The sequence below is a fragment of the Crocuta crocuta genome, unplaced genomic scaffold (assembly GCF_008692635.1).
Source record: "Crocuta crocuta isolate KB4526 unplaced genomic scaffold, BGI_CrCroc_1.0 scaffold6, whole genome shotgun sequence".
In the NCBI taxonomy this organism is placed as follows: Eukaryota; Metazoa; Chordata; class Mammalia; order Carnivora; family Hyaenidae; genus Crocuta; species Crocuta crocuta.
In genome coordinates, this window is record NW_027531917.1 from 11,999,687 (window position 1) to 12,022,950 (window position 23,264).

Sequence of the window (23,264 nt, forward strand, 5' to 3'; positions counted from 1 at the left end):
TAAGCGTCTGACTTCGGCTCAGGTCATGACCTCACGGTTCATAGGTTCAAGCCCCGTGTAGGGCTCTCTGCTGACAGCCGGCTCAGAGCCTGGAGCCCGTTTCGGATTCTGTGTCTCCCTCTCTCTCTGACCCTCCCCTGCTCCCGCTGTCTGTCTCTCTCTCAGAAATAAATAAAACATTAAAAAAAAGATTAAAATCTTTCTTCTTGTATAGAACAGGGGATGTTATGTGCCATGCTATCATATATACTAGATTTATGCCAAAACATAAGAAAAATTGTGGTTACCAGAAAGTATAATAGTAAGAAAACATAAACATCATGCAGGATACACAGAAAACTTTATCCATACCTATAATTATTTTCTTTTAGAGATTAAATGCCAAATATACATTTATTTGACTGAAAATGTCTCACTGCTTTGTGAAGCAAATTTACATAGTGTTAAGCATTTGATTAAAATAAATGATGACTCTTTAGCTATAGCGTGTGGGGGGCCACCCCATACCTTTTAAGGTCATGACTTTAATGTAATGTAACAGCTTTTTTCTTTCTCCACTTCTATAAATGGAGAATGCTGCTGCCTGAAAGCTGTCTGGGAATTCAGCCAAAGAAAGAAGAAGGTTGCAAAAACTCTGGGGACTTGAAAGAAAAGTGGTTGGCATTAGCTCTGTCCTCACTTTAAACTAAAATTAAAACAATAGACAGACATGTACAGTAATCTCTCTTTTAAGGAAAGAATACAATGCCTCTATAGTAATGTCAAGTGGAACAATTTGGTCCTGGCCCAAGTTATGCAGCTGTTCCACAGGAAAACAGCAAAAGGCTTCCGTCCAAAGCAGGCAAATAAGGCATGATTGTTCATAAACAGTCACTGGGGCCCTCACATTTAGAACAAGGAAAAGAACATTAGCATAGAGGGCAGGTTAGGAACATGAGTCTCAATACAAATTGAACCAGGCCATCATGTTATGATTTATACAAAAGATAGTGGTGTTATTTTGTCTATTATTCATATGCCTAATAACTGAATAACTCATTCTTCAGGAAATTATACACTAGTCACATTTTTTTAAAATGTTTATTTGTATATTCTGAGAGAGGGAGACAGAGAGAGAAATCTCAAGCAGGTTCAGCACTGTCAGCACAGAGCCCATCACAGGGCTCAACTCATGAACTATGATGTCATGACCTCAACCAAAATCAAGAGTCAGACACTTAACCGACAGAGCCACCCAGGCGTCTCTCAAAAATTTTTTAAGAAACAGTAAAGATTTGATCCTGGATTAAAGGTACAAGATGAAAAGGAATCATATATCCATTAACCATTTCTAATTTTCAACTGCTTAGTCAAGGTGGATCAGGCAAATGTTAAAGATAGTAGAAATTAAGTGTTTACATAACCAATAGAAAGAAAAGCCAATGGTGTTACTTCTTAGTGGTTTTAAAATAACAAAATGGGGAATCAGGTGTAAAGCCTCCAAAGTAACAGAGGAGAACTTTGACAGTGATTGCCAGAGTAAGACAGGAAATTTGAGCCTGCCCACTGGGTGTATGTGATAATCACATATCTCATTTTCTCTCCCATTCTTTAGGTTTTTTTAAAAAAAATTCTATCTCAAAATAGGGACAATCTCTCTACTCTTCTTCTTTTTATTTTAAAACTCTGTTTGACATAAATTTCTTTTCTCATTCCATTCTACATTTCATGATTCATTTTCTGAAATGGGTGGTCTTTCCATTTTCTTTACTTTGCCACCGCCTACTAATTCCCTGATTAATCCATTTCAATTTGCCTTCTGTTCTATTTGCTCTAGTGAGACTGTTTTCTTTATGATCATTAAGATATCCTTCTGGGAAAAATCCAATGATTTCTTTTCAGTCTTTCCTTGTTTTTTTGTCCTATCTGCCTCATCTGGCACTGTTGGGGATAGAATAAAACTAAAGAGAGGCTAGGAATTACCCTGTCTTTAAAGAGGTTAATACCTTCATTTACTAGAAATGATAGTTTGAAAATGCAGAAGAGTGGATTTTAAGATGATTCGGAAGAACAGAAGAGAAGCAGTGGTCTAACGACCGGAAGGACTCAAAGAAGATGGTTATTTCTCTAATGTCAATGGCCTGCCAGTCTGCAAGGAAAGAAAATGATAAAAAGGAAATTGCAAATGAGTGTACAATACAAGAGAATTAGTTAATACACATTTATTTGTAGACTATAGCATACAGAATATAACATTAGGAACTATGACGATAAAGATAAAATAGAAAAACCATTTTAACTCTTAGGGAGCTTATAAGATAGTCACCAAAAGATATTATACTAATTAGGGATATTTCATTTTTATGTGGTTATAACCTCCTGCTAGAAACAGTCAGTTTGTTAGGATTTTGTCAAGTTTCCCGAAAGGGCATGCATATAGAAAAAGGTCTGATAAAAAAGGGTGGCAAAAGGAAACTATTTCCTGAGACTAGCCAGTTTTTCACCTTTAGGCATCCAGTGGTTCATCTTCAGGGCTAAACATTATTGTAGGGCCCATTCTAGTTCTTCAAAAGTTACTGTGGCTAACATAAGTGACAATTTAAACTCAGCAATTGAAGTAGCAGAAAATAGCTGAAGGAATATAAGTCTGGGGCACTGATTGAACTGAATTTAAATCCTGAGTCATCCATTTTAAACTTGGATGAATAAAGGAAATCTGGTTAACATTGTTGAGATTTAGTTTTCTTTTCTGTAAAATAAGGAGCACCTTTTTATTTTCTTTATCTTTTTCCAAAGTGATATGATATTAGTCAGGATTTTTCTGCTAAAAGTAACATTTTCTATTTCCCAAACCTCTGAAAGCTTTGTATTACCAAGTAAAATAAATAAATGAAAGGCTACTGTACTTTTTGTCCATCTGCAGTGCAGAGGAGTTATACGCACCCATGCTTATTTCTAGGTAACTGTAGCAGAGACGTACAAAAGACACAACCATAAATTATTCAGCCATATCTGAGCTTGGGAAAATGGACTACCTAAAGACCCAATTATGTAGACCTCCCAAACAAATTATTCACATACATTAAATGCTGTTTCTATTGTTGGAAGTAGATATGGAAACAAAGAATAGTCATTGACAGGTAATTAGATATTATTTGAACAGGGATATGTTTATTTCCCATCCTCATCTCATTTAATTGCCTAAGTTGTACATATATTCCAAATGTACACATATGTGCTTTGGGGCAGATCAGTGATGAAAAGGTAAAAGCAAAACCCCTTTGCTCTGCCCTCATCCTGAGTCCATTTGTGTCCTCATAAGTATGTTGACCTCTGAGATTATAAGGAGGAAGAAAAGCAAAAACAAAACAAAACAAAACAAAACAACAATAGAAGCAGAAGCAAACTGAGAGAACAGACTGACTTGGGAAATAATAAAGTGAAAGCAACAGGAGGGGAGATGGAGGAAAAGTTAGGAAAGAAATTCTGTTGTTAGATACACAGAATCAGGACTAAAGAAATTAGGGTTGAAGCATGTCTGAAGCTGACTAAAGTCTATTCCACTTCCTTCTCTAGTTGAAAGTACTGAGCCTGTAGCCAAAAGTTCTTGTTAAAGCTATAATACCAAAATGCATGGTTACCCTCAGCATACTGCAGTAGAAAAATGTTTTCTATAAGCAATTTAAGCTTACCAGAAGGTGAGAACTGTATTTATAAGAGAATTGCACAGTATATATGTAGCAAGCTACTATGAAAAAAATTTTCCTTTCAAGCTCTAAAAGACCTAAAGTATTATTTAAAAGAAGAAAAATAATGGATTTACTGAATATTCTTTAAATCAGTATTATTTATATCCTCAGGAAAAAATTACTGGAGGAGAGAACAGTTTTAAAATATCAAAACTTTGATAAAGAAAGTGTGAATTCACTTAGTGTGTTAAAAATTATAATATCACATAATTGAGGAGTTGATATTTCAGGCTTCTGCCTTAAAATTCCTTTAGAAAAATTTCTCATGGAATAATAAGAAATATATACTTAAATAAAAATATTATTAGGAATAATGTTTTTAGGAATTTAACTTGATTTACACAGAAGCAACCCCCCTATCGTTATATACTGAAAACAATTAAATTTCTACTCTTAAAATTTAAACAGAAATACAAATCAATTGAAAGTTTTAAAATAATCAAATACATTTCATTTCAGTCCAAACAGTTACTATATTAGAATGATCAAATTGCTGTCAAATAGTCTTTGAGTAATCCATATTTGGATAACTCACACTTGAATTTTGTATAAATTCAAAATTTTTGACTTTTTCTATGTTTATAAACATGGTTCATCTTTATAAACATGAATGCCAAAAAGTATAATATTAAAGTTGAAGTGATACTAGGATTGTATATTCTTATAATGAATTCTCCTTACAAGTGAAAATGTTGAAGCATATTACATTTACAAATTATATCATGGAGGCCACATTGGAAATGTAGGTGTGATTTCCCTTAGTACAAAAATGAGTTCCTATTTAATTTTAAAACTTGGGGATATTTTGAGGATGTTTCAACATTTTCAAAGATTTTCATGGGAGAAGTAAGTTCAGCAATGTGTAACTTCTATCAGTCTCATGATGTAAACAGTGACTGATTAAGCCCACTTTCCTTTCAGGTTGAAATATCTTACTAGAAATAAAAGGGGAAAAAATCAAGCTGGAAACCTTCCCAGAAACTTCACTGGATGACAAAGTAAAAGACCAATCTTCCACAGATACTTAATGAAGACATGGTTCAGGGGATTTCTGTGCTAGAGATCACTTTGCCCACCAAGAAAAGACAAAAACAGTGGATTTCTGCCGTTAAAGCCTGAAATCAAAGGAGTATAGGAGAAAAAGTGAAAAACTTTATTGCTCATTAAATCACTTACAGTGGTTTTCCTTTGGATTCACAAGTCAAAATTAACGGCTGTCCTTCTTGTGGAAAAGGAGTGGATGGTATAATCTTAACTGATGGTGTATCTACAAAAAAAGATGGAAAGGAATATTAAGAAATGTCACTAAATACACATAAAATGATATATTTAATAGTTGCACATCATAGTGTAGGCTCAGGCTTTTTCTTACTATTGTTTATATTTACAAGGAATTTCTTAAAGTTAGTGAAACAAAGTATACAGTTTTAAGAAACTACCATCCAGTCTGTGAAAAGCTGACAAAAATATCTGAATATCTTATGAGCACCACTGTTGTATTAGTTCTGAAATCTGAATATAAAAGTGAAATTGCAAGAGGTGGTTCAGATGAATATCAAGCATTCCATACAATTGTTTCTTCCACTATTTATAGATGGCTATGAATACTATCATTATGGACCGAATGAATGCATTTATGTACATTTGAATAACAGCACTTTCTGTGGCTGGAATACCAGGAATCACAATAAAGAACCCACAAAGAACTCAGGATCATAAGCATACTGTCTCAGAAGCATTATGCAGAATCTTTGAAAATGCAGTAATGCAGCACTTTGGCACATGTTGTTTGCTCTAAAGTACAGTTAGCAAATAACATAAAATAGTTATTTTGAAAATTACTGGAAAGTTAACATTTTATTATATATGCTACAACATAATTATTATAAAACATTTTCTTTCCATTTAACAATAAAATAATCCTTGGTGCAAGAGGATTCAAAAATACTTCAAGACATAATTTTCCTGCCTTGATATTATTTAATCAACACAGAGACACATATTTTATAGAAGACCTAGAAATAAGCTTAAAAACAGAGATGATGTAAACATGCTTGTTGCTTATTACATCTCCTTATTCTTACACCTGTTTTGCTTATTGCTAGTCCTGGCATTGTGTGGCCAACATAACATGGAATGCCAACCAACATGGGATTGCCTCCTGCTTTTATCTCTGCATCCTCATCAATAAACAAAGTAGGCTCTGAATGCTCCAGATAGTCACAATTATATTCCCTTCCCTTAGCTGTGAGGGAAGAACAGAACCAGTCTGGGGTTATACTCACTGACTTTGAATCCAATTAAATAAATATCAATGGTAATTTTTACGTTTGTTCTCTTCCGTCAGGAAAATATTACTCAGCTTTGTCATATATCAAACAGTAAGCTATGATCCTGAGGAAGACCTTATATCATACTTATAAATTATGTCTATGTTTAAGTACATTCTTTTTCAGTCCTTTCAACAATATATTCATGATAATCAACAGTAACATCCTGGTTGCAAATAAGCATTCCATATATATTATGGTAAATAGTTTCAATGTGAAATAACCTAGAAAAGAACAATTTGAGGAAATATGACACATATTCATCATACTTTTATCCCGGAGAGAAAAAAATTAATAAAAGATTAAATTACATTTCGGTATTTTTCGATTATCACCATCACATTTATGGAATCAGTGATTGACTATGATGATTGTGTAATATTTTCTTCAAAGCAGGACATTTTAAAAAGTGAAGGCAAAATGTTAATAATTATTCAGAGTAGCAAAGTTACCCTTTGTAACAAAGGTACAAAGTGTGAGCCAGAATGATTTCGGAAAATGAGATCTATTGTCTTTTGAACTTTGACATATATACATAGAGCAAAATGTAATTTCATCCTGACAAATAAAAACATGCTTCAATTCCAGAGAAAGAAGTAGGAGAAGAAAGATCAGAAAAAACGTGATTCTAGGAAAGAGAGTTTTGTTAACTTGAATGTCTGTCATGGTTCATCTTATGTGTCAACTTGACTGCACCAAGGGGTACCCAGATACTTGCCCAAATATTATTCTGGGCTGAGAGTATTTTTTGTAAGACATCAACATTTAAATCTGCAGACCGAGTAAAGTAGATTGTACTCCCTAATATGGGTGGACCTTGTCAGATGAGTTGAAGGACTGGATACAATGATAAAGATGATTCTTCCCCAAATATGAGAGAATTCTTTCTGCCTGATGGCCTTCAAGCTAGAAGATTTGTGCTTTTTTTTTTTTTTTTTTTTCTGTTTTGGACTCAGACTGCAACATTTGCTCTTCCTAGGTCTTGAACCAACTGGCCTTCAGACTCAACAACACCAGCTCTCCTAATTTATCAGGGCTTTGGAACTAATTCATCAGCTCTTCTGGGTCTCTAGCTTGGTGATTCAGCCTGCAGGTCTTGGGATTTGCAGCCTCCATAACTGTGTAGGCCAATCTCTTATAATAAATCTCTTTCTCTATGTATACATTTTTTAGTTTTGTTTCTCTGGAGAACCTTGAAAAATACAGAAATCTAACAAACAGACATGACTTTTATGGACATGATATTAGGAAGGACTAGAAAGTGAGACAGGAAGAGAAGGAAGTAAATAAAGAATGTGCTCTTGAGCAGATTACACGGTGGCAACTGGGATTCGATTCTGCTGTGGAACTCTGAAAGACAATTTAGGGAATGCCTTGGAGTTATTTTATTCAATGAGCAAGGGACAGCAGTATTGGGGGAATATTTACCAATTTTCATTAGTGTTTGGTTGAGGATTACTCTAGAGGAAGCAGGGGATATTATTTCTCTGGCACTCCTAGCCTACTCAGTGCACAGAAATGGTGTATGCCAAAGGGATATGGGCAAGTCACCGCTAGAATCTGCTTCAGTAAGGTAAAATATATAGCAGTGGGTAGCTGTTAGAATAGAGGAAAACAGAATATGGTCTGATTTCTCTTAGGTCTGCTGGTTTTGTATACATAGTTTATTAAAGGTGAGAATTTGTATAGCAAATTATCCCCTGAGGCGTGATTCAGGATTCCTTTTATATTCCAAATTCCGACTTTTAAGTATAAGAAAATGCTGAAGAATATAATATGTTTTGCATGTATTTCTGTGGAACTTTCAGGAAGACCACCTCTGAAGTCACCTCTGAAGTAACCAAAATCGAGGGATATAACACAATGAATACCCCCCCTCTCCACACCCCATCACTCCATATTTCTGATTCAACTCTTTCATCCTTGGCTATTCTCTCTCAAGTTCTGCTGAGTTATTTTTTTGCATTTAGCCTCTAAATACTAAGATCACCAAGAATGGAATTCATGATTTGTTCTCCGATAATTCTGGTTGGATCCTTTCAGCCACAGTCATCCCTTCAGTTTCTACTACTCACCAATCATTCTCAGGCTTACATCCTAGAGCAGCTCTCTACCACAAACCACACAACTTATATGCAGCACCCGTCTGACATGACCACTTGAATGTCTAAAAGACATGGTGCCTTTATCATGTCCTAAATGAACTTAAGTTCTCCAACTCTTACCTCCATGTTCTTCAATCAGCAATCTCTAGCTCTACAAATACTATCAGCCTCCACCCGGCTATATACATCAGTCAGACACCTCCTGTTTCCTTGTATTTCTGTCATCAATCAGTTAATCAGGTCTGGTTGATTTACCTACTGAATAGTTTTCATATCTATTCATTTCCTTTTTATAGCTCCCCAACTACTACTTTTATCTAGTTTACCAAATAGTGAATGGTCTCTCTCATGTTACTTTTTGTCCCCCTAAACTAACTCTTAGAACTTAATAACGTTGTCTTCTCAAAACATAAATCTGATACCAACAATTTTCTGCATGGTTAATGTTTGCTCTTAAGATTAAAAGCAAAATTATTAGGATAGCCTTTCAGTTTCATGTGATCTTTACACTACTCTGTTGCCTTCTAATATATATTTTCATTCTTTGAATTCCAGATAATTATACTTTCTCTCACGTCCTTTAATAAATGTGTTTCATTCTGCTCTTATACAAATTGTCTAAAATGCTCCATTCTGGGGAGCTTATTTAACTCTTTTAAATCTCAACTCAAATATCATTTGGTAAGGACATTCATTCATTACCCTCAAGTTTGATAGAAGAGATACCTCTTCTCCATGTTCTCTTTTTCATGTTTATGTGATTTTCAAACAGTCACTGCTATATCCTCAGTATCTCACACAATGCATTATACAAAATCTGTGCTTGATAAATAAATTCTTAAAAGAATGAATACACTACAGATTTTGTTATATTTTCTTATCAGTTTGGTATATTAATTCTAAATATTAAAAATGCTTAATTGAAATTTTGTTGCAATCTGTTGCATGCAAAATTAATCTTAAATATTCATGTTATAAACTTTAGGTAGACTTTTACTCTTAGCTCATATTTAATTAAATTTCTATTGTTGACTCTCTTCCTTATATAAATCTTCTGTGTTAGATAACATTAGATAATAACTTTTCATGATTATAAAAATGCCAATTTGTTTTTTAATGCAAATATCTCATAAATAAACTAGTTTTCTCTCCTCTTCTGATTTTGGCAGGGGTATCACTGAATTTTGAAGAAAGTTATTCAATTAGCCAAAATTCTAGTTTATGTTTCCATGTAAGTCAGTCAGAATTCTTCTTTAAATATTCCATTTTAATAATATACACAAAATTATATTTTTTATCATATCAAATACTACAGTAATGTGATTATGACCCCAAACTTGACTCTTTCTCAAATAATATTTTTATTAAAGTATTTTTAATGTTTATTTATTTCTGGGGGAGAGAGAGAGAGAGAGAGAGAGAGAGAGATTGAGAGAGGGCTAATGGGGGAGGGACAGAGAGAAAGGGAGACACAGAATCTGAGGCAGGCTCCAGGCTCTGAGCTGTCAGCACAGAGCCTGATGCAGGGCTTGAACTCACGAACCGTGAGATCACGACCTGAGCCAAAGTTGGATGCTTAACCAATTGAGCCACCCGGGTGCCCCAAATAAATTTTTTAATAACAAAAAGTACTTCAGGCTTTAATTGTTTTTTACTTAATGACAAAGATATCTATTATTACTATTCCTATTTTATTTTCATCAGTCACTTTGTCATATCCATAGGGAGTTGATCAAGTGCTACTAGATTAAAATTATTTTAGTGAAATATCAATAATATTCTATAAAAATATCTTTAAATTAGTATAGAACTCCAATACTTATTCAGTTATCTTAGCCAACAAAAAGACAAACCAAAAGTTATAGTCATTTCAAAAACTGAGTTAAAGAATCTTCAATCTCCAGAATTTCTTCAAAACATTTATTTTAATAATTAAAAACATGTAAACATATTTTCTCTACAATTTATTTTGTTATATATCAAAGCAAATGGAGAAAGTGTCACTTCTAAAAAGTGTCACAGTGTACAACACATAAGATAATGATTTTAAAAATGGTTTTAAATTTGTGCATGTATTAGCCAATTAATCTTTTACTAACCAAGATATAAACAGGAATGAGAAAGTGAACACTATATAATCCAAAACTTTTATTGCATGCCTTTGCCAAGTCATTTGTTAATAATTTTAAACTTTTTTTTCTGTTTATCATTCTTAAGTTTCTTAAGTTATTTCTTAAGTTATTTGTAGATTTTCTTCTTGGTTGTAGTTTCTCATTGCAAAAGGATTGGGAGTAATCTTCAAAGTTTATCTATTTATTTAATATAGAGAAAGAGAGAAGAAGAGACAGAATCCCAGGCAGGCTCCAGGCTGTCAGCCCAGAGCCTGATGCTTGAACTCATGAACCGTTAGATCGTGGTAAGAGCCAAAATCAAGAGTCTAACACTTAACTGACTGTGCCACCCAGGCACTTCAAGATTGAGAATTTTTTTTTTTAATCTAAAATTTACTTAAATAGTAATTTCAGGCTTGCTATAGGAATAACCTATTCCTACATGGAATGTGAATTGCATTTCATCCTGTTTCATTTGTTCACAAAACAAATGGCATTTTTCTTTAGTAGCTTGTGGATATCTATTGTATTGTTTTTACATTACTATTTACAATACATTGTATTGTAAATAAGGAGGTGAGTAAAAATGCATTATTACTGCTATGAATTTACCTTAGTTTTGTCTTATATGTTACACTTTTGTTTTTTTGAAAATAACAATTTCTATTTCTATAGCATATAAATATATATAATACATATATATATAACATATAATAAACTCATACAAATGGCAGAGAAGAGTAANTTTCTATGTCTATAGCATATAAATATATATAATACATATATATATAACATATAATAAACTCATACAAATGGCAGAGAAGAGTAAATAATTCCATTTAACTTATTTCATAATACAGCATATCTACTGTTAATATAAAAACACTGCACTTAGTAAAAAAAATATATTGTTTACATGGCTGCTTCATTCACCACATTTTGAGCCTTCAAGATCCAAGGTCTTAACCTATTTAATTGTATGTTGTCAGATGCTAACAAAATGCCTGAAATGTTGTAAGGGTTCTTTACATGCTGAATGAATAAATGAATGAGTTGCTTCTCATTTCTCTCAAAATGCAAGCAAATGAGAAAGTTTTGCATAAGAATATAGAAAATAGGGATATATTCATTCATCCACAAATAATTTTCAGTACTTACTAGCAAAAAAGCAACATAAGCAGATATTTTAAAAGCACAACATTTCCTTTCCAAGGCTTTTGTAGGAACAATATCACTCTTTAAAATCTATTTTTAAAATTATTAAAATGTGGAAAGAAAACACACTTTATTCTGAAGCATTATTTCTTTTACTTATCTGACAAATTCTGGGTTTCACTTAGAAACAAGCAAAATTATTGTTAAGAGATAGATTAATGCACAGCTATTATTTTTATTCAAAATTTTAAAAGCTTTATGAACTTGGGAAGGAAGGACATCTCCTGTTTTCCTTGAACAACTCAGGATTTGAATCAAAGTACAGATATTGATCCAGTGAAATGGATTTTCTATAGGACCCTTAACAAAGATTTTAGAAAAGAGAAAAGATCTGTGACGAAGCTACTATTAAACCACCTAATGGACAATCTTGAAAGCACAAGCTCTTAAAGTATTTAGTGTCAGTTGTTCAACATTTATCCATCACTAAGGGTTTTGTAGGTGAAAAAAAATTTTAAATCAAATGTTTTACCAATAAAAAGAAAAAGAGGAAAAAAAAACCTTAGTTCTTCTGTAATCAAAGAAATACAACAGAAATTTAAGGCTATATAAAATAACATCAGCCTGTTTTGAATGATGAAAAATTGCTATTAAGAGAAACAAACATAAGGGAACATCTAATATTAGCTTACTAAAGTATAATTAGCTATATACTGTATCATTTCATACAGTATGATATATTGAGTCAACAAAATGCTTTATAACTTAAAGCAACAGTCAATTGCATTGCTCATAGCATTATGTGGATCCTTGGTTAAAAGCAAAATATTATATTGATCACTTTCTGTGTTCACAAAGTTATTTCTTATGAGTTGTCTCAAATAATTCATTTAACATTTATATAGCTCCTAAAACATATAAGTCATTGTACTATTACCCATTTGTATCCATTGTTTCACCACAAATGTAACATGATAATATTATATGCTGTAACATTCACACTGTAACCTGTAAAGCTCTAGTGTTAGTTTTCATAAATAAGGCTACTGAGTGCTTAGTATAATTCTTAGAAAAGCACGCTTATCTGAGCAGAGATTCTGTCTATCTTGTTCACTGGTTTATCCTTGGCCCTTATATAACTCCTGGCCCACAATTAAATATTTATTGAATAAATGAATAACAGACTTTTATGATATTTTCCAACTATTGGTTAGGGCCGCCAGCATGTTATAAAATCAAATTTATTTGACACAGCTGTCTTCTAATAAAATGAACATTGATCAAATACTTGGTAAAAGTCATTTTTGTAAATGTTCTATATGTATTGGCTCATTGAACTCTTTTATACAGCATGCAAGGTAGACCTTGGTTGACTTATTGCACAGAACATGAAACTAAAGCTCAGAGGAGTCACTAACGCCAGTTACAGAGTCAAAAACCACTTACACAGTTTTAATTTTGTTCCCCTGATCTTATCCACACCTCAATAAATTTGTGTTCCTGTTCCCTCTTAGATGACACTAGAAATTGGTGCCTTTTGTAGAAACTTTTGTTTCTTCTATTGTTCTTCAAAATCAACTTTCTTCATCTGGTTGAATTGGAAACTGGTGAACATTTGCTTTGACTCAGTATGATCTACAAGTTATAAAGCCTATTTGGCTCTGTTACTGAATTCTAGGTGTAAACCACATAGACTGGACTGTCAGTCTAGTGGTTAAAAGGTACAAATTTCCAATTACATGATTTATAATTCTGAGGATATAATGTATAGCATGATGCCTATAGTTAACAGTACTGTATGCATATTTGAAAATTGCTAAGAGAACAGACTTTAAAAGTTCTCATTACAAGAAAAATAATTGTAACTATGTGCAGAGATAGATGTTAACTATGTATATACCTATATATTTAAGTACATATATGTCTTTAACTTTATATATATATTATATATTTATAACCTGAATATTTGTTGTATACCATAAACTAATAGTTTCTTAGTATTATATATCAATTATATATAAAATTATATATCAATAAAACTAGGAAGATATTTTACTTTATTTTTTAAAACATTTTTAATGTTTTATTTATTTCTGAGAGACAGACAATGTGAGCAGGAGAGGGTCAGAGAGAGAGGGAAACACAGAATCTGAAGCAGGATCCAGGCTCGGAGCTAGCTGTCAGCACCCCTATGTGGGGCTCGATCCCACGAATTGTGAGACCATGACCTGGGCCAAAGCCGGACGCTTAACCGATTGAGCCACCCAGGTGCCGCAAAACTAGGAAGATATTTTAAAAACAAAGAAACAAATTCTCTTTTTTTTTTTTAAATATTTTTATTTATTTCTAGGAGAGAGAGAGACAGCGTGAGCAGTGGAGGGTCAGAAAGAGAGGGAGTCACAGACTGAAACAGGCTCCAGGCTCTGAGCTGGCAGTCAGCACAGAGCCCGACGCGGGGCTCGAACCCATGAACCGCGAGATCATGACCTAAGCGAAAGTCGGACGCTTAACTGACTAAACCACCCAGATGCCCCACAAATTCTCTTTTCTTATTATTTTGATAGATTCTTCTCAAAGATAAGGTGACCATATAGTTGACATATTTTTCTCAACAATGTATTTTTCTTCTCTATAAAATAATACAGAAATATTCCTACAGCAAAATTCTACCAAGGACAACTGAAAATTTTTAAGTATTTTGTAGATGAAAGAGTTGTGATTATTTGCCTTGTTATATAAGGTTTCTGAACAAAATAATTTAATTAGCAACCTTATAAATATCCCCAGTAATTACATTAATACTAAAGAAAACTAGATACCGATTCACCTTTATGAAGCCTCTTTGGAATTTTCTCTAAAATAATGATTCTCAATTAGAAGCAGTTTGGACCTTCCTTACCCCAGGACATTTGACACTATCTGGAGACATTTTTGCTCCTTACAGAGCAAAAGGATGGTAACATGTAGAAGGGATACTACTAACATCTCATAGACAGAGCTCAGGAAGGCTGCTAAACATTCTTCAATGCACAAGACAGCCCCTGCACCAGAAAGAATCACCTGGCCCAAGATGACAATAGTGCCCTTCTGTGAAACATTTACATTCATTCTATTCCTTACCTATATAGCTTTTCCTTGTTGCAACAGGTTAACAACCACCAGAGAACTGTGAAACCATGTATATTCCTATGAGATACTTGGTCTTTTCTTAAATCACTACTTCTGAAATGAAGGAAGTGCTGAAAAGTCTGAGTAAGGCCACTATAATACTTTCTTGAAATAAAAAGCTGAAAACCAAACTCCAGTTACCCCTCAAGGTCTACCATTTTTTGTGCTGCTTAACTCCAACAGTTAAGCAGGAACATTCCAGCTACAGCACTATCTGCTCTCTCTTTCCTCTGTGTAAGACTGACTTTTTCTAAGATGTCGAATTTATTTTTCCTGTTTGTAATTTTATAGCATGACTCAAACTATCACTTTCCTTTTAACTCAAAACATTGTGAAGAGAATGCTCAAAACTATCAGATACTTTTCTTTCAACAGTCTATGAAATTCCTTTTATTCTAGTGAAAAATTATTTTTGTGACAGTATTTTATGTATTCAACAAACGTATACAAATTAGTGTGTGTAACAAGACCCCTACCACTTTTCAAGTACTATAGATTCACAAATATAGTAACCCATTGTAATTTATTCAAATAAATCACATACTGTTCAAAATCAAGCAAAATTCGAAACTGAAAGCAATACAGCATTTGATGTAGAATTATGGGTGTTGGGAAGGAAGGGATTATATGTATTTGTCAGAAACAAACAAACAAAAATGTTACCCAGAGAAGTGGCACCTAAAGCAGTTCAATGATCACACAGTATTTGACCTGGCATAATTTTTCTACAGGTAAAGAAAATAAGAAAAAGTCAAAACAAAGAGTTGAACAAAGGGTTGATGTGGAGAAGATGTGGGCTGTGTATGAAGTTTTATGTGAGACATCTAGAAATAATGTAAAGTATAGGATATGTTATCTCTAAAGGGTTGCTGAGAGAAGTATTGTAGGGGGTATATTTTCAAAACCTTCAGCGTCAGGCTAAAGAGTTTGGACACCATGTTAGAGGCAATAAGAAGCCATCTTAAGTTTGTGATCAAGTGAGTATCAGGCTCAGAATCAAGATTTAGGAGATATTTGCCAGTGCTTAAAACTGAAGAGATCAGGGAGTTATTAGAAGTAAAATGTCTCTATTATAAAGTTGAGCCACATGAAGATCTTAAGTAAAAGAAAAAGGTTGCAATGAAAATAGAGATAATAAATACATCAATATTTTTGCTTGTATTCTATTTCATAAATTTCTACAACTGTGGGTTCTATAATATTAAGTGCATTTTATCTATCTCATTGATTATTCTTACATTTTAGCTTAAAATAATTGTTTCTCCAATATTTAATCTAGTTAGTAGCATAATCATAACATATCTAGGGAATGAAGGGATTCATAATTTAGGAATTTATAATAATTAAAATAAAAAATAAAATTTAGGAATTTATCAAATGAAGCTCTGTTGTATTTAATGGTTGATAAGATGATGTAAAATGCATAGTTTTTGACTCAGTGTTGTTGATAGAATTAGCTGTGCTCTGGAGGTGGCGGAGGCTGGTCCAGAGATAAATTCAGTTAGTTCCACACTGGAGATGGATTGCTTAGGCAAAGGCATTGGGAAAGCAACTTGTTAAATTTCATGACTACATAGGATATTTTGACACTTCTGAAAGCTCATTAAAAAAAAAAAGCTCCAAATCATTGTTTAATGGATGAAATAAAAAAAACAGAACTCACTGTGTATCTAGACATTTTCAAATTCTTTGTGTTTTTGATATTATTTTAAAGAAAATGTATCAAAGTCATCATGAAAAGAATTCATCATGGGGATGCAAAAAGAAACAGTAAACAAGGAAATGAACACATTAACATAAAATTGTTTTAGATTATATAAATCTGCTATGGGATGGCCTAAGCACTGAGTGTTTATTTAACAAACATACATTAATAGACAATGCATAGATTAAGTCAAAGATGATGACCTGATATAACACTATTCAACTTAGTGTGGGAGTTAATAACTCTTCTAATCTTTGTTAACCATTTAGCCAACTATCATATTTTTCTTTCATGTGTTACCCAATCTTTAAAATGCCCCCTTTTACATAATTTTGGTAAATATGACAAAGGCCAAAACATCATCATCACCATCATCATCATTATTGTCATTACACAACTACAGTAATAATCCTTACATTTAATGGTATATTTTGAAATATGTCTGAACTGAGAAAAGCCAGATCAAAAAATAACTACATAGTTATGGCAGATTGTCTCCATGAAATTTCTCCTTTAGGATAAAAAGGTTTTATTTGTAGCTCTAATTAATGGAAAGAAAAATATATTAAAATTATTTTTATTTTTCTGATATCAAATTTTTAATATTTTTATTGAGTGTAAGTGACAAATGATATTCTATTTGTTTCAGCTGTACAACATAGTTATTCAATATCTCTATGCTGTGCTTTCCACAAGTGTAGCTATTGTCTGTCACCATATGATGCTAATATGGTATCATTTGCTATATTCCCAGTGCTGTGCCTTTTATTCCTGTGACTTATTCACTCCATAACTAGAATCCTGTGTCTCCTACTCTCCTTCACCCATTTTGCCTACTCTGCCCCCCCTTCTTTCCCTCCAGCAGCCATCAGTTTGTTCTTTGTATTTAAAGGTCTGATTCTACTTTTTGTTTATTCATTTGTTTTTCAGATTCTACATATAAATGAAATCCATATGGCACGTACCTTTTTCAGTCTGATTTATTTCACTTTGCAAAATCACCAAATTTAAGATTGACTTTTTAAAAATTATTTTGGTAAACAATATATGTCCTGGGCAAAATTACAAGGTAAACAGTCTCTCTCTCTCCCTATTTTTTTTTTACTATTTCATAGGTTTCCTGTTTGTATTCTCAAGTGTTTACGTTTTCTCTCACAATGTATAGACCTCTCAAAAGTATTTGCTAAACTTATTTGCATCTATAAGGTATGTTACTTTCCTAATAATAATAAAATAACAATAATAATAATAAAAAATCAAGACTTCCCATACATTACTTGATTTAATCCTTGCAAAAAAACCCAATTATGAAGTAGGTACACTTTCCAAATGAGGAAATTAGGTTTAGAGTGACTAGCATAAAGTCACCTAGAAGCTTGAATTCCAACCTAGCCTTATGTGACTTCAGAACGAGAACTTTTAAAAATGCAGTATTGATTTTCAAGGTCATACTGTTTTCCAAATATATTTTCTTTAAAAGCTTCTATATCACTGTAGTGATTGTTAATCTGTATTGGAACACCAAACACGATAGTCTTGTAAAAGCATGGCCTAACCCCATATGGCACATCTTACCTACCGCCTCAAAGAAGGAATGGATTGTGCTCACTACTCACTCATGAGCTCCAATGTGATCATTCTACACTCACACCATAAACGAAATAGCAAATTCTAAAATCATAGGCATTGAATTTTGAGGACACAATAAAACTGCCTGTAACTCTGTATTAATTACCAAAATCACTAGCCTTGTTCTTAATAATATAAAAATTTTGTTCCTAAAAAGATAAGCAAGGTTAACCCTTAGCATATTATTAGAGTCCAAAGGCCCCAATTTTAGTTGTTGAGCTTCTTTTTGAAACAGCTGTATTTTTAGAGACTGCATTTCATGATCTGTACCCTTTTTTACAAGTCCTCCAAAAAACAAAGAACAAATTTACTTTTCAATTATGACATGAAAACACTTGACTCTTTTGTAAATCTAAGATAACATTATAAAATTATACTGGTACATTTTCTATAGTGTGAAAAATCTTGCTACTTTAGCATTTTAAGAATTACTTCACCATTAACATGACCCTAACTCCTCAATTATACCTAACTATGTATGCTAAAAGGAATGACATAATATGAAAATGGAAGTATGATAAAACCATCTATAGTAATGGTGTCCAATATAGTAACAACAAGTGACATGTGACTATGTCAATTTCAATGTAAATTGATGACAATTAAATAAAATTGAAGCCACACCTCATTAGTCACAAGATCTACATTTCAAATGCTTAGTAGTCATATGTAGCTAGATATTGGCTACTTACTATCTTGAGACAAATAAGAAAATGTCCATCATTACATAAAACTCTATTAAACAGTGCTGGTGTGGAAGGATTACGTGAGAGTGATATAAGTCATCAGTGTTGCCTGATCCCCATTTACATTATAGGGTTGATAAGGTTTTATATTTTCTTTCATGGTAGCAGAAAAGAAATCTGGAAATAAAAATATCATCATTCTAGTTTTGTTTGCTTGTTTGTTGGTTCCTTAGCTTTCATGATCAGTTGAGAATTCTGAATCTTTCATTTCCTGCTCAGATTGGCAAGAGAAGAAAATTGACAGAGAAAGACATCTCAAAATTATTAGATAGATCAGATGATAAATGCAGAGAGAAAACAGTAGGACTCGAGAAATATAATGACGGTGAAACAGAAGTCTTCACATATGAAATCCTAGATGAATTTTATTAAATCTAAAAATCAATGAGTAAACAATTTGTTTCAGAGGAAACAAAAGGAAGGGCTTCATCACAAAATATTTTGCAACTAGCTTTTTTTAAAAAGGAAATATGACGTTTTTTCATTTTTTATAATTTCTGTGCATAAGAACTTGTATAGTAGATAAATGCTGAAGTCATTTGATAATAATAAAATTTAAATTCACTTTATTTTTTAATTTATCTTGTGCTTACAAATTGAAAAATAAAAATGGTTGTGATTAAAGAACAATGATATGTTTACTCCCTTTGACAAAATTAGGAACCACCAAAGTTTTTACAAATGTTTCATTCGGACAACTGAAGGGAAAGAAGAACCAGAAACAATGACTAAATAGGACACAATAGACATATATTTGAAATCTGGACTTGGTATTTACAACATAATATGTTCCAGGAACACACATGACAGTTGTTGCCCATTTGGGGTATATGTATCATCAAATCCAGGGATATATGGAATAGAAATCCAAGTTTGCTATATTTAAATTATTATTAAAGAGGCTAACAGAGTTGTTTTTCATTATCCCTTTATTATTACATCTTTACATTGTTCAAAAAACAACTTACCACCTAAAAATCTAAAAACAATATGGCTTAGGCCCAGATGGCAAGTGGTAATTACATTCTTCCCTGACATATCAAGAATTAGTATAATAAAGTTTAATATATTGGTGATTACATTTGTGTTAATTATAATATAATCAAATTTATAATAATTTTAATTATAAATTTATAAATATTGATAAAATTATGATATTGAAGAAGAAGAAGGCCCGAAGATTGACACTACTCACTTCAAGACAGTAACCTAGTCAGTATGGTATTAATGCAAAAATAAATAGATGATGGAACAGACTAGAGAACTCAGAGAGAGCCCCACATGTAGATCGTCAACAGATCTTCAACAAAGGAACAAAGGCAATTCAATGAAGAAATGATAGTCTTTTTAACAAATGCCAGAACAACTGGACATCCACATGCAAAAACATGAATCCAAATACAGAAATCATATCTTTCACAAAAATTAACTCAAAATGTAATGTGCAAAACTATAAAATTTCTAAAAGATAAGATGGGAGAAATCTAGATGACCTCAGCTTTAGTTTCAACTTTTTAGATACAACACAGAAAGCATAAACCATGAGAGAGAAAAAATGATAAATAAACTTTATTTAAATAAAATGTATGCTCTTGAGAAAGACACTTTAAAACAATTTAAAGACAACGGGGGAAATATTCTCAAAGGATGTGTGTGATAAGTGACTGGTACACAAAATGTACAAAGAACTAAGTCCTAAAACTCAACAAGAAAAACAGCAATGCAATTAAAAACTTGGCAAAAATCTAGATAGACAACTCACCCAAGAAGGTATGCAAGTGGAAAACAGCATATGAAAAGATGCTCAACGTCATAATACATTATGGAGTTGCAACTTAAAATCAGATACCACTACTATTTAGAATGGCCTAAATCCAAAACACTGATGATTCCAAATGCTTGTCAGGACATGGAGGAATAGGGACATTCATTCATCACTGGTGGGAATGAAAACGAGGTAGCCATTTTGCAAGATAGTTTGTAGTTTATTACAAAGCTAAATATAGTCTTGCCATACAATCCAGGAATATGATTTATAGTGTAAGATAAACATGTTTAGATTTTCTAAATTTTATGTTTTAGTCTTAGTAACATTAAGTTATGTTTCCTCTTTAAAATCAATTTATTTGCCTTTAGCCAAAATTTTTCTAATTAAAATTTGAATGCCATTTACTCAAAGTTGAAAACTTCTGCTCAAACAAAAACTTGTGCACAGATATTTATGGTAGCGTTATCCATAACTGCCAGAATTTGAAAGTAATTAAGATTTTTTTCAATAGGTAAATGGATAAATAAACCTTGGCATATCCAGACAATATTATTTAGCAATAAGAAGAAATGTGCTCTGGAGTCACAAAAAGACATTCAGAACCTTATATGTATATTTATAAGTGAAAGAAAACAGTATGAGAAGACTATATGCTATATAACTCCACCTATATGACATCCTAGAAAAGGTAAACCTATACAGCTAGCTAATAGATCACAGGTTACCAGGGAGTTAAGGAGAGGGAAAGGGCAATCAAGTGGTGAAGGACAGGGACTTTTTTTTAGGCAATGAATATATTTTGTATGATATTGTAACCATTGCTATAGGACACTGGTCAAAACCTTATAGAATCATACAACTTAAATTGTGAATGCTAATGTAAATTATGGACTTCTTAAAAATCTATCAATATTAGTTCATCAATTGTTAATATATGTACCACAATAATGTATGATGTTAATAATAGGGGAAAAAGTGGGGGGGGGGTTAGGGTAAGTGTATATATGGGAAATTTGTACTTTCTGTTCAAATTTTTTATAAACTGAAAATTGCTCATAAAAATTAAGCCTATTAATTAAAAAAAATCTTTTGGACTCAGATGGTAAATAGTAATAATATTAAGTATATTAAGAACTAATCCGGGGCGCCTGGGTGGCTTAGTTGGTTAAGTGTCCGACTTTCGCTTAGGTCATGATCTCGCGGTTCGTGGGTTCGAGCCCCGCGTCGGGCTCTGTGCTGACTGCCAGCTCGGATCCTGGAGCCTACTTCAGAGTCTGTATCTCCCTCTCTCTCTGACCCTCCCCTGCCCACGCTGTCTCTCTCCTTCTCTCTCTGCTAGAAATAAATAAAATATATATATATATATAAAAGAGCTAATCCAATAAAGTTCAATACATCAATTGATTCTATTTTTCTAACTGCATATTTTCTCTTAGAAATGTGTGTGTGTGTATGTGTATATGTATTATAGTTCAATCAGAAAATAGAACTAGAACAATTTGAGAATATTAGGACACTAATAAAATATAGGACACTAATCAAAAATATGTAGTCACTGTGGAAAAATCAGCCTTCAACTATATTTTAAAAATAGATTTCTAAAACAGAATGCTATTAAATCAGAAGTTAAAAATATTGGATATTAATAACTTGTGCTTATTTTCTCAATATTAGGTTTTACTTGTCAAAATCTTTACTGCCTCACTTCCTTATCCAGCTTTTAGTCTCAATTAAATTGACTTAAAATTAACTGAAAGAGATACATTGTCATCTGTACCATTTATACATTCCCTCATTTGGGAACCATTTTTGAATAGCTTAAAATAATTTTAAAACTTCTAAAAAAATTTAAAACTTCTAAAAAAATGTGTGCTTAAAATAATGTTAAAACTTCTAAAAAAGTTTGTAAATGAATACTTTATAATAAGCTTGATTAGGAAAGGCCAGTTGAGAAAACATTGGATTAGCCTAATATATGAATTTAATACTTATTAAAATTTGGAATCTGTACTCACAAACTTATACACTTCTCTTGGCTGAGATTTAATAACACAAAAAATATTTACTTCTATTAATAACAGAAACTTTATAGTAACATATTGAATCCATGCACTCAGATCACTTAAAATATTTGCTGGTTAAATAATAAATCAATATTTCAGGGACTAAATAAAATATTCTTTAACAAATAAAAGAATAAATAAGTATTTCATGACACATGTCAATAATATATCACTATGGGAAATATATGAATGTATCCTCCCTGAAAAAGTTGACAAATATATTGGACAACCATATATGAAAATGAGTTTAAGATGGTTTAAAGACTTCAATTTTAAGACTTAAGCCATAAAACTCCTAAAAGAAAACATGGACAGTAAACTCTTTGACATCAGTCTTTGCAATGTTTCTTTGAATAACTCTTCCCAGGCAAAGACAATAAAAGCTAAAATAAAGGAAAAAATGGGATTCCATCAAACTAAAAAGTTTTTGCACAGTGAAGGAACAAAATGAATGACAACCTACTGAATGGAAGAAGATATTTGCAAATCATACTTCTGATAAAGGATCACTATAAAAATATGTAAAGAACCTACACAATTTAAGATAAAAAAAAATAAAATAACTCCATTAAATAATGAGCAGAGGATTTGAATATATGTTTCCAAATAAGAAATATAGATGTTCAACAAGTACATGAAAAGATGCTTAACATCACTCATCATCGGGGAAATACATATCAAAACCACACTGATTATCACCTCATGCTTGTCAGAATGGCTATTTTCAAAAGACAAAATAACAAGTGTTGGTGAAAC

At 32.3% G+C, this 23,264-nt stretch overlaps 1 protein-coding gene across 2 annotated transcripts in view; it reads right to left on the bottom strand.

Annotated features, from left to right (window-relative positions):
• The window catches only part of CADM2 (cell adhesion molecule 2), a 325,806-nt gene that overhangs the window by 120,617 nt on the left and 181,925 nt on the right, over nucleotides 1–23,264 (bottom strand). For both annotated transcript variants that reach the window (XM_077774848.1, XM_077774850.1), the window contains one exon: nucleotides 4,905–4,995. In XM_077774848.1, coding sequence (XP_077630974.1) covers nucleotides 4,905–4,995 — 91 coding nt within the window. The remainder of the gene's footprint in view (nucleotides 1–4,904; nucleotides 4,996–23,264) is intronic.